This window comes from Triturus cristatus, chromosome 9 (assembly GCF_964204655.1).
Source record: "Triturus cristatus chromosome 9, aTriCri1.1, whole genome shotgun sequence".
NCBI lineage: Eukaryota > Metazoa > Chordata > Amphibia > Caudata > Salamandridae > Triturus > Triturus cristatus.
This window is the reverse complement of record NC_140592.1, coordinates 902,295,841-902,311,992: the sequence shown is the minus strand read 5'-3', so window position 1 is coordinate 902,311,992 and position 16,152 is coordinate 902,295,841. Positions and strand designations below refer to the sequence as shown.

Sequence of the window (16,152 nt, the reverse complement as noted above, 5' to 3'; positions counted from 1 at the left end):
AAAGGGTGTGAGGAGATATCACCCGTCTCTATGAGGCCGCGGGACCGTGTAGGGAGGGATTCCGTCACCTAGAGAGCGTTAGGGAGACGGGAGTGCACAGTTATTAGGACTTGGCAGCCCCACTCCTCCCTCGGTTCCTGGCCGTACGTGCCTCCCGGTACCCAGCAAGCGCTGACGTACCTGCTCAAGCCACGTTCCTTCGGGACCGTGGCGGGGCGCTTCACGGGAACGATGGCCTCCAGGCTCCTCTGCAGCGGGCTCCTCCGAGATCTGCGATGCCGGGGAATCATTCAATTCTTCTTGGCTCTGTCCGTCGTCTCGCTCAGCTCCCTCCTCCTTCCCTCGAACGCTGACTCCTTCATTGGTTGTTGGGCTTTTTGCTTCCGATGACGCGGTGTGGGTCCACCCCCAGGGGCGGGGGCAGGAGTCGTCAGTCTCTTCCTTAAAGGGCCAGAGCCAGGAAGAGGGAGAGTCGGGTGACGTGGTCCACGCGGTGTCAGAGTCCGACGACTGCAAGGGGGAAACAGCGGTTATCGGGTCAGGTGAGGGTAAACCCGGTATCCCAGAACCCGGCCTCTGACAGCTGCATTCAGGTATTTTCATTCTTTCTGAGGGATCTTAGCCAGGAGAAGACATTGACTTTTTGTCTTCTTCAGGAGTCTGATCTGGCTCAGCTTGGCGGTGCTTCGCCTTCTTGAAATCAGACCTTTTTTTCTAAGTTCTGCAGTATGCTACTTTTGACATCTTGATTGATGCTTTACTTAAGGTTCTGTTGACCAAGGTTTTTATCCTGGTAGCCATCACCTCAGCCTGCAAGCTAATTGAAGTATGTACCTTACTTTCTTCTGATCCTTTTCTCCAGTTCTTCTCTAATGACAACTCTGTCGAGACAGAATGGATTTTATATTGGGGAACAGGTTCATATAATTACTTTCTAAGGAGATCATATAATATGTACACATCCATGGCTCCAGCTGTGTTATTCCCACCATTTTGTGGAATCCGTTGAACAATTTGGCATAATGTCTGCACTTGAAATCAGTTGCTCTAAGGGCTCGATTACGAGTGCTACAGGGGGATGTATTGTTTATCGCACCTATTCAAATTCAATACACTGGGGTTCAGAATTTAACAGGTGCAATAAAGATCACCTATTTCAATCTTAGCCCCATTTAGTAGGAATAACATGTGGATTGTGGTGCTTTCTGCTCCAAAATTTGCACACCTCAGTATTAACTGGACCTTTTTACCCTTTAAATTTAAGCAGGTTTGACCTGCCAAAATGTATCGAGCTGTGCCAACTTTACCGCACCCAGTAATTACGAGGTGCAGTAAACCCACATTTAAGTGCAATTTCTGTGCAAACAGACATGTATGCAGGGGTTGTTACAACCGAAGGTACTCGAAATCAAGGCCTTAGTCGCTTCTTTACTCCACTGCCGAGACTGATATATGTACTCAGGAGGGGCTACCTTTTAGGATGGTAAACACGTATTTCAGGTATGTGGGTAGTGGCATTCAAATATATGTCAGAATCGTTTACAGACATTGTGGGTCAACTGGCATTATGGATCAAGTGGTTGTTTACATGTTGGTTAAAGTTCGCTAGGCTCTCAAATGCTTTCCAGAGTATGTGCTAATACCTGCCACTATTTTTAACGCCTGAAATTATGTGATTATCTGCTGGTACAGGCCAGGCTACTTTGCAGTTGTCCTATGAAATGATTTATCCAGGCAAAAAAACATATTGTTTAAAAATGACGTGGAGGCATCTGTCTGGCAAAAATAGAATTTCGGTTTCTATTAAAAAAAAAAAAGAGCTTTGACTGCCCATGAGCGCCATAGTAGACATTTACACATAAATTCACATAGACAACGCCAATACCAGTAAATAAGAAAGGACAACGTTTTAAAATATTAAGACTATTTATTAAATAATTATCTAAATCTGCAGCTAATATAGAAGTTGTTGATACGTTTAGTTTACAATGCTCAATCCATTTGTGGGTTCTTCATGAAGAGGTACTCTGCCTGTAGAGAAAAAAAATATATATTTAAAAACAAGAATGCAGATGCAGCAGATATCCTCTATAAATAAACTTCAAAAACGTATGGATAGGGTGAACCGATGGATCTATTTCATCAGCATACCTTGTACCCAACCTTAAGGTTTCATGTAGTGAAAATGCAACTATTAGGGAGCGCCATAGAGACATAGGGGCATATGTATCAAATACTGTTATTGCGATTCTCAAATAGTGATTTTTAGGGAATCGCTATTTGAGAAGCGCAAAACGGGATGTAATAAAAAATTCGCAAATATTTTGCGATTCCTTGGCATTCCTTAATTGCGATTAGCAAATTGCAAGTCGCAATTAAGGAATACCTTCCCATTCATTCCTATGGGCTAGGAGGCCCATAGGAATGAATGGGAAGACATTCTCACATTGCGATTCGCAATTAAAGAATCGCAAAATGAGAATGCAATTTCGAGGGTGCCAGGGTGTCAAAAGGACACCCTGTTGCACCCCTGAAATATGTATGTGTGCACATGTGGCACACATACATGCCCTAAGGGCATGTATGTGTGCCACATGGCACTTTGAAAAATGCAAAAAAGTGCATTTTCCAAAGAAATCGTAAATTACCACCAACTTGAAGTTGGTGGTAACTTGCGATTCCTTAAGGCCAAATCACACTTTTCCTGTGCTTCATACATTGCATTTAAGGAAACGCAATTTGTGATTTCTTAACTGCAATCGCAAACTAGAGAATCGCAAATTTTGCGATTCTCTAATTTGCGATGCCCTTTTGGCATGATACATCCCAAAGGCGTTTTCCCGTTCGCAAACGGGCCGATTATGAGAATCCGCCCGTTTGTGAATGGGAAAAGGGCTTGATACTCCATAGTTACATATTTATATTGGAAGTTGAACAAATTCAATTTCTGATGAATCCATTTGTGAATATTGTCAATGGTCTTCACGAAATGTCGAGTAGAAACTATGGCCATTATTATTTATCAATTGATTACCCTTTTTATAATGACGTCTTATTTTGATTTTTGTGAACAGAGCGATAGATTGTTGCTCCAAGTATTCTCACCACATGTGGAAAGCTATCACTTGAGCTCGAAGATACGGGCAAACAAAGTGCATATATTCATGTCAAACACACGTTGGTGAGAAACAAAATGAAAACATGAATTGGTTTGTGTAGTGGGACTTCATGTTTTCCGCGTGTACTATTGTCCACTATTACTACATTTGGGAGAGAAATGTACAGTTGTCATGACAATGTATTTAACATTCTGCACGACGATGCATATTCCTTTTAGTATCCTCAAGATGGCACAATCGTTGGCTTGCTGAAATCATTATGATTCTACCAGGCAGTACCTGTTCCTTTAAAATACATGGGCAGCTTTAAAAAACACGTTTCCAATTTGAGAGAGCATATTCAAGGGATGGCTGGTCTGATGTCCCTTATAAGCCAATATAGCTGCATTCAGAGCTACACATAGGTAGTCACAAATTGTGACCGGCCTAATTAATATTGAATAGGTAGGCTGCTTTACAACCCTCTGCAAATGTACAATTTGTGATACCATCTATTAGTGCATATGCTGTATCGCAAATTACAAACATATTTGCAGACCAGTAGTTGTGCAAACAGCAGATCCCAGTTTGCAAATGGGTCTTTGTACATCAGGCCCCCCAGTTCGGAAAACATGTTATGGAGTTTTCATCTAATGGCCAGTAATACCTCTTGCAACATGTGGCACTTTGAGATGACTACAGAGTGGCATATGTTGAACGTAAAAATAAATAAATAATAAGTATTGACGAAGCCCAAAGGTCAGGCACTTATCAGAGAATGCAATCCCAATCTATTGGCTATGCCAAAGCTTGTTTAATTTTACTGCCGAAATGTATAATTTGAAAGGTGGGTCCTTTTTAGGACGTACCATTGGCAAGCTCCTCCGTGCTACGGGCTTCACCTGCACCTAAGGTGCATAGGCCCATGTTACAGCCATGATCTTCATGCGCTCTCACAACATACAGCGGTGTACACTTTAATTATGGCACAAGCCCAGGAGAGGAAATTCTCTATTTGCTGGATTCATATGGAATACGTTTGACAATCGTATCACTCTGCTAGTACTCAGCTTTGTTTTTATTGACATTTGTGAATTCAATGAAATAATTTCAACACAAAAAGAAAAAGGATTGTAACTAGGACAGCTGACACAGACTTTGGCATACATATTGACACTCAGTTGCAAATCACTCACAGTAGTCAAGACTATCAAACAAGTCCTGGACCTTGACCCGGAAACTGAGATAAAAAGCAAAGCACAAAGAAAGCTTTGAAATGTGATAGTAACATGGAGGTTTCACACATTGACATGCAACAGGCTAATGGCGTGAGCTTGAAGCAAATAATGCCATGCCCACTAAATAAATGGAACAACTATGGCATGAAGGGTGTATGAGGAACTTTCAACAGCACACAGTGTCAGCGCCAGGGCCAGACTGGGACCAGCTACCATCCCTGGCAGATTGCTGCTCGACCGGCCCTGGGAGCAGGGGGAGGGAGATCGGGGTACTACTAAGCAGCACCGCTCCCGCTTTTGTTACCGGGGCCGATTTTACTGACAAAAACGGCCCCCACCCCTCTGGCGCACCGGGGAAACGCCGGGTGCCCGCTACTGCTGGCCCGGCCCTGGTCAATGCTCTCTTCGTTAGGGTGTTCAAAACCAGTCATTACTGGGACATCCCATCAAAGGAGCCAGAGGACCAGACCTCAGAGCACTAGGTATCTAATGGAAAACTCGGAACTATCCCGACGTGCCCGACTTCATGGTCATCGCATGTCTCCAGCATAAGCCTGAAGAGATACTAACCCAAGCAGGTTGCTTCCCAATGCGAAGACGTGTAGACGATGTGTTTAGAAATATATCCCCACTTTCACATTCCGTTTAGTATGTACTTTTATCTGTCGTGTAGCTGCAGTGCTTCTCATGAACCAACACTCTTCATGCAAAACCATAGCCTGCTGTAAAACACAGGACAAAGAAGGCTACAAACCTCATCACTTTTCTAGAGCAGGGATCTAAGGAGGGCTAGCACTCAGTGAAACATATAGATGTGTCATTGCTCAATGATAAGCACACGAGGACCGACATTTTATCAAAAAGAAAGCAGAACAGTCATGCCATTTTGGAACAAGCATTGGCAAAGCCAATAGGTCTTGCTTGCCATTTTGAGTCCTGACTAAAACATGTAAAAAGTGTGCTGCAGTAAAAAAAAAAACTTTAAAAAAAACTAATGTTTTCTCTACATAACGTGTCTAGGAAAGGAAAAATTTAAAGTGTGATGATTTGGCATACCTTTGAGATGTAAAATATTCCCTCATGCAATACAATACGAGCATTCCATAGGAAGCAGAATGATACATCAAACAACCAAAAGGGGGCGGTGTGACGGATAATACTTCAGTGGGCAAAGCCAAAGACCTCTCTGTATATTTTAAAGAATGTATAACAATAGATCATGCAGACAGCTGCTGTCAAGTAAATCTAAAATTAGCACAATTGGTACAATATGTAGGAAACATCTGGTAAACAGAGAAGTAGGAAACAAGCATGTATTGAAATAGAATTGGGTGTAGAAAGAGCATGACTGGTGGGCCTCCCATTTGAGTATCGAAATGTATGTCACTCTCCGTCGAGCACTGCACATAATTCTGCAAACATCAGGCAACACCTCCAGGAGAGACTAGCTCCCTGCTGTGGTACTGATGGTGTCTCCCACTCCTGCTGCAAAGAAACAAGTTTATGTGACGTGAAAAGCATCTTCATACAGTATCAGTTCTGGAGTGGTACCCATGGCGCCCCTCATTAGTGAACGCAAGGTTGTATACAAGAGAAACCTCAACCCAGGGATGCAGCCCACCATGGAGTACACAAGTGTGGGGCAGTGAGAAAACCTCAGACCCCACCCCAGGAAGAAACCTACTTGGATGCAGATGAGGTAGGAGTATGCCCCTCCAACTGCAGGACACGGCCCGTTAGCCCGAGTCAGAGCGTTGGCTAAATGCCTGTGGACCTATGTAGGTATTAGCAGCTGGAAGACATAAGAAGGCACCAGGCAAGTAAGACTGGGAGATGAGGCGCTGACACCTTGTGTGCTGCTGTCAGTCGGGCTGTCATCACCCAGAATTAAAGAGCCAGGAATTTGAAGTGCTGTGTCCTGGATCACATGATTTATGGTCAGAAGCCAATGCTAGCAAAAGAACAGAGATTTTTAAATTCTCATGTCAGCACCTAAGGGAGAGTTTGCAAGAGCTCGGGAAAGGAGAAAGGGAAGGAATGAAACAAGAATCAAGCAAAAAAACTATTAGTAAAAATCCAGAGGAACAATCAATTGTTATAAGCAAAACTCAGGGATAAGAATAGTAGCAAGTGAACAAATAACGTGAGGAAAAATAAGCGAACGAATGCTTGGCAACACATCTTCCTCTCCTGGTTGCCTCTCTTACATGTGATTCAAAGAGAAACTGACTTCACAGGAAAACGCTCTACTTCATCTTGGGATGGGAATATTGGATAGCGGAAAGCCCTCTCGAAAAGTATATCATGCATGTCATTTTTGAAAAATGTAAAGGTTTCCGCTAACACCACATGCAAAAACATTTAATCATTTTGTGTAACGGCTAGGTATATTATTGCATCTGGTGGTCATTACACCCAATGGTTATCGGAAGGGTTGGTTCTTATGAGAAGGTCAGCAGTAATGTCATAGCCACATTTTACTATGTTACATCTATTTTATTTATTTTACTTTTAGATTGCAAGATTGCCTAAAAGGTTTCACAGAAAATCAACAAGAGGTAATAGAGGACATCCAAAAAAACAGCTACAGAGAAAATGAACTTTTTCAGGGAGTGACAAAAGCTCAAGTAATGATCCATCTCCCTCAGCTCGAGAAGGGAGGATGTTGTACACTTAGGTGCCAGATAAAAATAGCGTTCTTTCTTTACATGTGGAATAAAAAGATCACATTGTGTTTTTTGCTCATGTGGCGTGGCAAAGACTCTGCTTTTCTGCAGATTTATCAGTTCAGATTTTAACGTTGATAGAAAAATCCGTGGGCCATACATAGGCATTTAAATTCTACCTTCTGCTCTATGGACAGTGTTAGAAAACCCCGGGCAACCGGGTTAGCAGTCACCCGGTTTTTCCCAGCACAAGGGGTAGCTTGGCTCGAGCGGTCGGGGGTCAGGCACCGTGTTAAGCGTACGTCACACCCTCACAATAACCATGCGTTCATCCGTTCCAAAAACGACTCTACACCGTAAAAATTTATGAAAATATATCTGTGTTTATCTTGTTTTCTCTTAGTTGCAGGTTAAATAAATAATAACACACTTACAGTACACAAAGCTTCTTCTGTAAAAAGGGTAGGTCAAATAAATAAACTCAGATCATAAATAATCAATGAATAAATAGATGTGCATAAAATACATAGGCAAATAAATACTGCGAGGGAATAAATACTGTGAGACAATAAATAGGATAAATACAAAGAATACAATACTCTCAATAAATATAAGCCATCAGTACACTTTCAAATCAGGTCACATTTGTGAGGTACTATGGGTTGATTTGGCCCAATCACAGCTTGTGGTTATGTGGATGGCCTGAGGGTGTCTCACCTAGCTTGGATAAGGCTGAGGCTAAAAACTGAAGTAGATCAAGGGTAATCTAGGAATCTGGCTCTCCCAAACTACACAACCCCTCACACAGGGCACTGTATCAGTCTCAGTCCACCCCTGGCACTCCCAGGCTGGTCCTAACACCTCTCTAGCCCCTAGGATGGTCTCTTAGGGCTCCACAGGGCCTTAGGCGCCCTCTATTCCACTTACTGCCCTCTTTATGAACTTCCGACTCCGCCGGAGTCGTGTCGACGCCGTGAGGCGGTTCCGGTTCGATGTCGCTAGCCGGCCTCGGCTCGATGTCAGTTCTTGTCGACGCCGTGAGGCGGTTCCGGATCGAAGTCGGCGGACGGCCTCGGCTCGATGTCAGTTCCTGTCGACGCCGTGAGGTGGTTCCGGATCGATGTCGGCGGGCGGCCTCGGCTCGATGTCGCTGGGCAGCCTCGATTCGATGTCGGTCTCCGGCGTCACAGGGACACGATCTCCCTACTTCCGGGTGTCTCCGGAGTGCGACCTCCACTCCCGACCTCCGGTGCTCTTCCCTTCAGGTTCCGGCGACTCCGGAGTGCGATCTCCACTCCCGACCTCCGGTGCTCCTTTCCTCAGGTTCCGGCGACTCTGGAGTGCGATCTCCACTCCCGACCTCCGGTGCTCCTTTCCTCAGGTTCCGGCGACTCCGGAGTGCGATCTCCACTCCCGACCTCCGGTGCGATTCACCTCGGTCTCCGGCGACTCCGGAGGGCGGACTTCACTCCCCCGTCGACGCCGCACACTCGACCTCAGGTGACTTCCTCCTCGACCTCTGGTGTCTCCACGACCTCCGTCGGCGCCCTCTCTCGACCTCTGGCGGCTCCGGGTACGACGTCTGCTTTCCAGTCAGCGCCGCTTCTTCACCTCCGGCCCCAGGTCTCTAGGCTTCTCGGCGTCGGACTCCAGGAAGATACCAATAGACAGGTCAGGAACTTGCTGTTCTTTACTTCCAAGGCCTGTTCCGGCTGTTCAGGTCCTTGAGTTGATCTTCTTGACTTTATCCCACACAGGGCTCCAGGCTGGGCTCAGTCAGTAGGGACTAGTATCAAGGGTGGGTTTCTGGACCCCACTCCAGGCACAAGTTTCCACCCCTGCTGCCTCACTCCTTCCTCCTTCAGTGTTGTGCTGCTCTCCCTTCACCAGTCAGGTGCCAACTGCCTACTCCAACTGCCAACTCTGAGCTGGCTTCCCAACATTCTAAACCTGCCTCACACTGTCACAGGGTTCTAGAATGTTCTGGAAGGTACTAGTAGGTTCCAGTGATGTCACAGGTGACAATGGGTGGCCACCATTTTGTGTTTCAGGCCCTCAGACAGAAGTTCCAGGGGTAGGGAAAATGGCTCCCTGACCCTGCATCAACACTAAAAAGTCTGGTGGTTCCCAAAAAGGAAAAATACTAACAGGGTTTGAGGCAAAAGTGGGACAAAATAAATAATGATGAGGAGGGACCACCCAAAGGGCTGACAGGTCTAGCATGCGTCCCCCCCAGCTGAAAGTGGGGAGAGCTACCCAACCCCTTGGGAGTTCTCATCACTAAGGCGGAAATACCTTGAGAGACCGTCTGCATTGGCGTGGTCCACTCCAGGCCGATGTTCCACCTGAAAGTCCATTCCCTGTAGGGAGATAGACCACCTTAGCAACTTGGGATTCTCCCCCTTCATCTGCATCAGCCAACGAAGGGGTCTGTGGTCGGTCTGAACTAGGAAGTGCGTGCCGAACAGGTATGGCCGCAGCTTCTTCAGAGCCCATACCACGGCAAAGGCTTCACGCTCTATTGCACTCCACTTCTGTTCCCTGGGAAGTAGTCTCCGGGATAGGAAGACCACGGGTTGATCCAGACCCTCTTCATTGAGTTGCGATAACACTGCCCCAATGCCATGTTCCGATGCATCCGTCTGGACAATGAACTCCTTGGAAAAGTCTGGGGCCCGTAGGACCGGGGCCTCGCACATGGCTTGCTTCAGTTTTACAAAGGCCTGCTGACAAGCCTCCGTCCAGACTACCCGTCGAGGTTGTTTCTTGGACGTAAGCTCCGTGAGGGGGGCCACAATGGTACCGTATCCCTTCACGAAGCGGCGGTAATATCCGGTGAGGCCCAGAAAAGCTCGGACCTCAGTCTGAGTCTTGGGGGGTTCCCAGGCCATGATGGCCTCGATCTTCGCCTGGAGGGGTTGCACCGCTCCCCTACCCACCAAGTGTCCAAGGTAAACTACCGACCCCTGCCCGATCTGGCATTTGCTGGCCTTGATCGTCAATCCAGCTTATCTCAGGGCCTGGAGAACAGCTTGCAGGTGACGCAAGTGATCCTCCCAGCTGTTACTGAAGACGGCTATGTCATCCAGATAAGCAGCAGAGAAACTCTCCATTCCAGTGAGGATCTGGTTCACCAGACGCTGAAACGTGGCAGGTGCGTTCTTGAGCCCAAAGGGCATCACACAGAACTGGCAGTGGCCTTTGGGCGAGGAGAAGGCTGACCTTTCCCTAGCTCCGTCAGTCAGAGAGATCTGCCAGTACCCAGAAGTAAGGTCAAAGGTACTTAGATATTGGGCAGCTCCCAGCCGGTCAATCAATTCATCCGCCCTTGGGATCGGATGAGCATCAGTCTTGGTTACTGAGTTCAGTCCCCGGTAGTCCACACAGAACCTCAGTTCCGGTTGGGCACCCGGTGGTGCGGCTTTTGGTACTAGCACCACCGGACTGGACCAGGGGCTGCTGGAAGGTTCGATCACTCCTAGCTCCAGCATCTTAATGACTTCACTGTGAATGCTGGCCTTCACCTTGTCTGACATCCGGTAGATCTTGGACTTCACAGGTGGGCTGTCTCCTGTGTCCACATCATGGACGCACAGGTGAGTCCTACCCGGAACAAGGGAGAACAACGAAGAGTACTGTCCCAGGACCTGGCGGCAGTCCTCCTGCTGTTCAGGAGTTAGAGATGGGGAGAGAATCACTCCCTCCACCGACCCATCCTTCTCTTGAGACGCAAACAAATCGGGGAGAGGCTCGCTTTCCACGTCCTCTGCTCCGTCAGTCACCATCATCAAAATGACTTCAGGCCTCTCGTGGTGGGGTTTGAGGCGGTTGGCATGCAGCACCCGTAGGGGCTGACGAGGGGTCTTAAGATCCACCAAGTAGGTAGCCTTACCCTTCTTCTCCAATACCTCAAAGGGTCCTGACCAGCGATCCTGGAAGGCGCTAAGCTCTCCTGGTTCGATCACCCACACCTTCTGGCCAGGCTCCAATTCCACCGGGTCAGCGTTGTGGTCATACCACGCCTTCATTACTGCTTGGCTGGCCTCCAAGTTGTCAGAAGCTTGCTTCCACAACTTAGCCATTTGGCTTCGGAAGGCCAGCATGTAGCTCACCACGTCCTGGGGAAGCTTTCTGGGAGTTCTTTCCCATCCGTCTCTCACCAGGCTGAGAGGTCCACGCACAGGGTGCCCATACAAAAGCTCGAAGGGGCTGAAGCCCACTCCCTTCTGTGGCACTTCCCTGTAGGAAAACAATAGACAGGGTAGGAGGACGTCCCATTTCCTCCGCAGGCTTTCAGGCAGACTTCTAATCATGCCTTTCAAGGTTTTGTTAAACCTCTCCACCAGACCATTGGTCTGGGGGTGGTAAGGAGTTGTGAACCGGTAGGTCACTCCACACTCCTTCCACATGGCCCGCATGTATGCTGACATGAAGTTGGTCCCCCTGTCGGACACAACTTCCTTGGGAAAACCCACTCGGGTAAAGATTCCCATCAGGGCCCTAGCCACAACAGGTGCTGTAATGGTCCTTAGAGGTATAGCCTCTGGGTACCGTGTGGCATGATCCACCAGAACCAGGATAAACCTGTGACCAGCTGTAGTAGGCGGATCTAATGGACCCACAATGTCGATGCCCACCCTTTCAAAGGGGGTGCTAACGACAGGAAGTGGTTCCAGGGGAGCTTTCAGCTTCACCCCTGTTTTCCCACTGGCTTGGCAAGACACACATGTCCGGCAGTAGGTGTCGGACGACACTTTCATTTGAGGCCAATAAAAGTGTGGGAAAAGACGGGCGAAGGCCTTGTCTTGCCCCAGGTGTCCTGCCAAGGGGATCTCGTGAGCCAATTCCAGTAGGAAGGCTCGGTAACGTTGAGGGACTACTAAGGCTTGTGATGATCCATGTAGGGGTGCCTTGGGTTCACTGTAGAGGAGGCCATCCTCCCAGTAAAGGTTGTAGTTCCCCTCAACGTTCCCTGCTGCCTGGGCTTCGGCCTGTCGCCTTAGTCCCTCAAGGGTAGGACACTCCCTCTGGCCCTTGCAGAATTCCTCCCTGGTCGGCCCTCCCTCCACGTGCCACTCAGCCGGGATGGGTAGGTCCTCCAGTTTGGTAACATCCCCCACCGCGGACTCCTGGTCCACCACCTCCGGTGGCCTATCCGTCACACGGGGCGCGGATGCCGAGGCAGGCTCCTCCTGTCCTCGGTTCTTCCCTTGGTCGGCAGCCGGCTGTGCCTTTGTTCCAGGCTCCAGTCGAAACAAACTCCCTCTCCGGGTAGTCGCGGACCCTGTGCTAACACAGGCCCAGTCAGGTGTACCCAGCATCTCAGCATGAGTCCGGTATTCCACCTCCTTCCAAGCATTGTGCTCCATGTCATTCCCCAGTAGACAATCGACCGGCACGGCAGGGCTTACGGCAACTCGAAGTGAACCTGCAACCCCCTCCCATTCAAAGGGAACCTCAGCCACCGGATAGTGGCCGGTTCTGCCGTCAGCCATCGCGGCTGGGTGGAGTACATCGGGAATTACCTGCTCTGGAGACACCAGTTGGCTACGTACCATAGTCATACTGGCTCCTGTGTCTCTCAGAGCCTCCCCTCTTTGGCCGTTGATGGTGACCCACTGCCCATACTTTGTGGTATTTGCGGGCACCTGGATCTTAGGAACCATCTCCCGTTCTCCCAGGGACACTAAAGTGACACCCGCCCACTCCCTTCCCTTAGTTAAGGGCATCTCCTCCCCGAGCACTACACTAGCTACTCCGGAGGCCTTTCCTCCAATGGGAGGGGGTGGTCTTTTCGGGCACTTCGCATCTCCCTTATAGTGTCCGACGCCACCGCACTCGAAGCAATGGACAACCCTTGGCTGCTGACTCTGGCCAGGATTAGGGTTTCTGGGTGGGTTAGCCCTAGGGGTGAATCCTGTTCCCTTTCCTTGGAAGTTATTTTGGGGGCCTTTAGAGAACTCCTTTTTCTTTTCCCCTCCCTCTTTCTTCTGGGGGGCGCCCTGTCCGGCCTTTTGAGTATCCCCTCCAGTCCCCCTTGTGGACACCCAGGTACTAGCCCAAATGTCCGCCTCCTCAGCAAGCTTCCGGGGATTGGTCAGCTTGCTATCCACCAGGTGTTGACGCAGTTCAGGGAAACATTTTTCGAGCAGGTGTTCCTTCAACATTAAATCAAACAACCCCTCGTAGTCCCTCACCTCACTGCCATGAATCCAACCCTCTAATGCCTTCTTTGCATAGTCCAGGAAATCCACCCAATTCTGTGTGCCCAGTTTGTGGCTACCCCGGAACTTCTGTCTGTACTTCTCGGGTGTTAGTCCAAACTTTCTTACGAGCGCCACTTTCATGGTGGTGTAGTGGGTCTGCTCATCCTGCTCTAGGGCCAATAATGCATCCCTACCAGCTGGAGGCATGTATTTGTACAATCCCCCTCCCCAGTACTTCTCTGGCACCCCATGGGCCCTTAGAGACCTCATAGGCCGCTAGCCACTTGGCAATATCATCCCCTGCACTATAGCTAGCTACTATGTCTTTTGGCAGATAGGGTTTGGGTTCCCTGGTGATTTCTTTGTCTTTGCTGCCACCATTAGGAACAGTGTGTGCCCCGACTTGTAGGATCTAGAGATCTATTTCCCTCAGCCTCAACTCGTGAGCCATCCTCTGTCCCTCCTTCTCTTTCTCCAGCTCCGCCAACTTCCATGTGAGCTGTCTTTTCTCCCTCCGGTCAGTTAACTCTGCTTCAGATAAGCCACCGCTAGAGACAGTGCTGCCCTTCTTGGAAAGTGTTCTGGGCCCCGCTAACAGGTTCCCCACCTCAGGTTGGTACAACCCAGCCCCCTCGCTATCAGGCTCTCCATCCCTGTCCTCCTGCTCAGCCTTACTTTCCCGTTGTGCCTCCCCCCAAGCCCTCAAGCTGGTCTGGAGTTCAGCCTTCTTGGCACCTGGGGGACAATACACCCCCTCTCGCTGACAAAACTCTCTGAGTTGGGCCACAGTGTAAGTTTCCAAATCTTCCAACACAAACTCCATTTTGCCCACTCAGAATAGAAGACAGGTGTTTACAGAAGCTATGTAGGGGGGTACCTTTTGTAATACCTCCTCCCACCACCAGAGTAAATTTGGAAAAAACAAAACTCAGAATTAGGAAGTCCGCTTTGAGAAAACTCCCGGTGTAGGCCTATGGACTACCCACAGTTATTGTCGAGTGGACGCAAGCACAGCTCAATCCCACCGCTGAACACCAATTATGTTAGAAAACCCCGGGCAACCGGGTTAGCAGTCACCCGGTTTTTCCCAGCACAAGGGGTAGCTTGGCTCGAGCGGTCGGGGGTCAGGCACCGTGTTAAGCGTACGTCACACCCTCACAATAACCATGCGTTCATCCGTTCCAAAAACGACTCTACACCGTAAAAATTTATGAAAATATATCTGTGTTTATCTTGTTTTCTCTTAGTTGCAGGTTAAATAAATATTAACACACTTACAGTACACAAAGCTTCTTCTGTAAAAAGGGTAGGTCAAATAAATAAACTCAGATCATAAATAATCAATGAATAAATAGATGTGCATAAAATACATAGGCAAATAAATACTGCGAGGGAATAAATACTGTGAGACAATAAATAGGATAAATACAAAGAATACAATACTCTCAATAAATATAAGCCATCAGTACACTTTCAAATCAGGTCACATTTGTGAGGTACTATGGGTTGATTTGGCCCAATCACAGCTTGTGGTTATGTGGATGGCCTGAGGGTGTCTCACCTAGCTTGGATAAGGCTGAGGCTAAAAACTGAGGTAGATCAAGGGTAATCTAGGAATCTGGCTCTCCCAAACTACACAACCCCTCACACAGGTCACTGTATCAGTCTCAGTCCACCCCTGGCACTCCCAGGCTGGTCCTAACACCTCTCTAGCCCCTAGGATGGTCTCTTAGGGCTCCACAGGGCCTTAGGCGCCCTCTATTCTACTTACTGCCCTCTTTATGAACTTCCGACTCCGCCGGAGTCGTGTCGACGCCGTGAGGCGGTTCCGGTTCGATGTCGCTAGCCGGCCTCGGCTCGATGTCAGTTCTTGTCGATGCCGTGAGGCGGTTCCGGATCGATGTCGGCGGACGGCCTCGGCTCGATGTCAGTTCCTGTCGACGCCGTGAGGTGGTTCCGGATCGATGTCGGCGGGCGGCCTCGGCTCGATGTCGCTGGGCAGCCTCGATTCGATGTCGGTCTCCGGCGTCACAGGGACACGATCTCCCTACTTCCGGGTGTCTCCGGAGTGCGACCTCCACTCCTGACCTCCGGTGCTCTTCCCTTCAGGTTCCGGCGACTCCGGAGTGCGATCTCCACTCCTGACCTCCTGTGCTCCTTTCCTCAGGTTCCGGCGACTCCGGAGTGCGATCTCCACTCCCGACCTCCGGTGCTCCTTTCCTCAGGTTCCGGCGACTCCGGAGTGCGATCTCCACTCCCGACCTCCGGTGCGATTCACCTCGGTCTCCGGCGACTCCGGCGACTCCGGAGGGCGGACTTCACTCCCCCGTCGACGCCGCACACTCGACCTCAGGTGACTTCCTCCTCGACCTCTGGTGTCTCCACGACCTCCGTCGGCGCCCTCTCTCGACCTCTGGCGGCTCCGGGTACGACGTCTGCTTTCCAGTCAGCGCCGCTTCTTCACCTCCGGCCCCAGGTCTCTAGGCTTCTCGGCGTCGGACTCCAGGAAGATACCAATAGACAGGTCAGGAACTTGCTGTTCTTTACTTCCAAGGCCTGTTCCGGCTGTTCAGGTCCTTGAGTTGGTTCTTCTTGACTTTATCCCACACAGGGCTCCAGGCTGGGCTCAGTCAGTAGGGAGTAGTATCAAGGGTGGGTTTCTGGACCCCACTCCAGGCACAAGTTTCCACCCCTGCTGCCTCACTCCTTCCTCCTTCAGTGTTGTGCTGCTCTCCCTTCACCAGTCAGGTGCCAACTGCCTACTCCAACTGCCAACTCTGAGCTGGCTTCCCAACATTCTAAACCTGCCTCACACTGTCACAGGGTTCTAGAATGTTCTGGAAGGTACTAGTAGGTTCCAGTGATGTCACAGGTGACAATGGGTGGCCACCATTTTGTGTTTCAGGCCCTCAGACAGAAGTTCCAGGGGTAGGGAAAATGGCTC

At 49.2% G+C, this 16,152-nt stretch overlaps 1 protein-coding gene across 1 annotated transcript in view; it reads right to left on the bottom strand.

Moving 5' to 3' along the window:
- Positions 1–1,907: 1,907 nt before the first annotated feature.
- AK7 (adenylate kinase 7) overlaps positions 1,908–16,152 on the bottom strand; it is a 274,267-nt gene continuing 260,022 nt past the window's right edge. Inside the window, exon 18 of the mRNA XM_085628033.1 lies at positions 1,908–2,031. Within this exon, the coding sequence (XP_085484159.1) occupies positions 1,993–2,031 (39 nt within the window). The 3' untranslated portion in view covers positions 1,908–1,992. The remainder of the gene's footprint in view (positions 2,032–16,152) is intronic.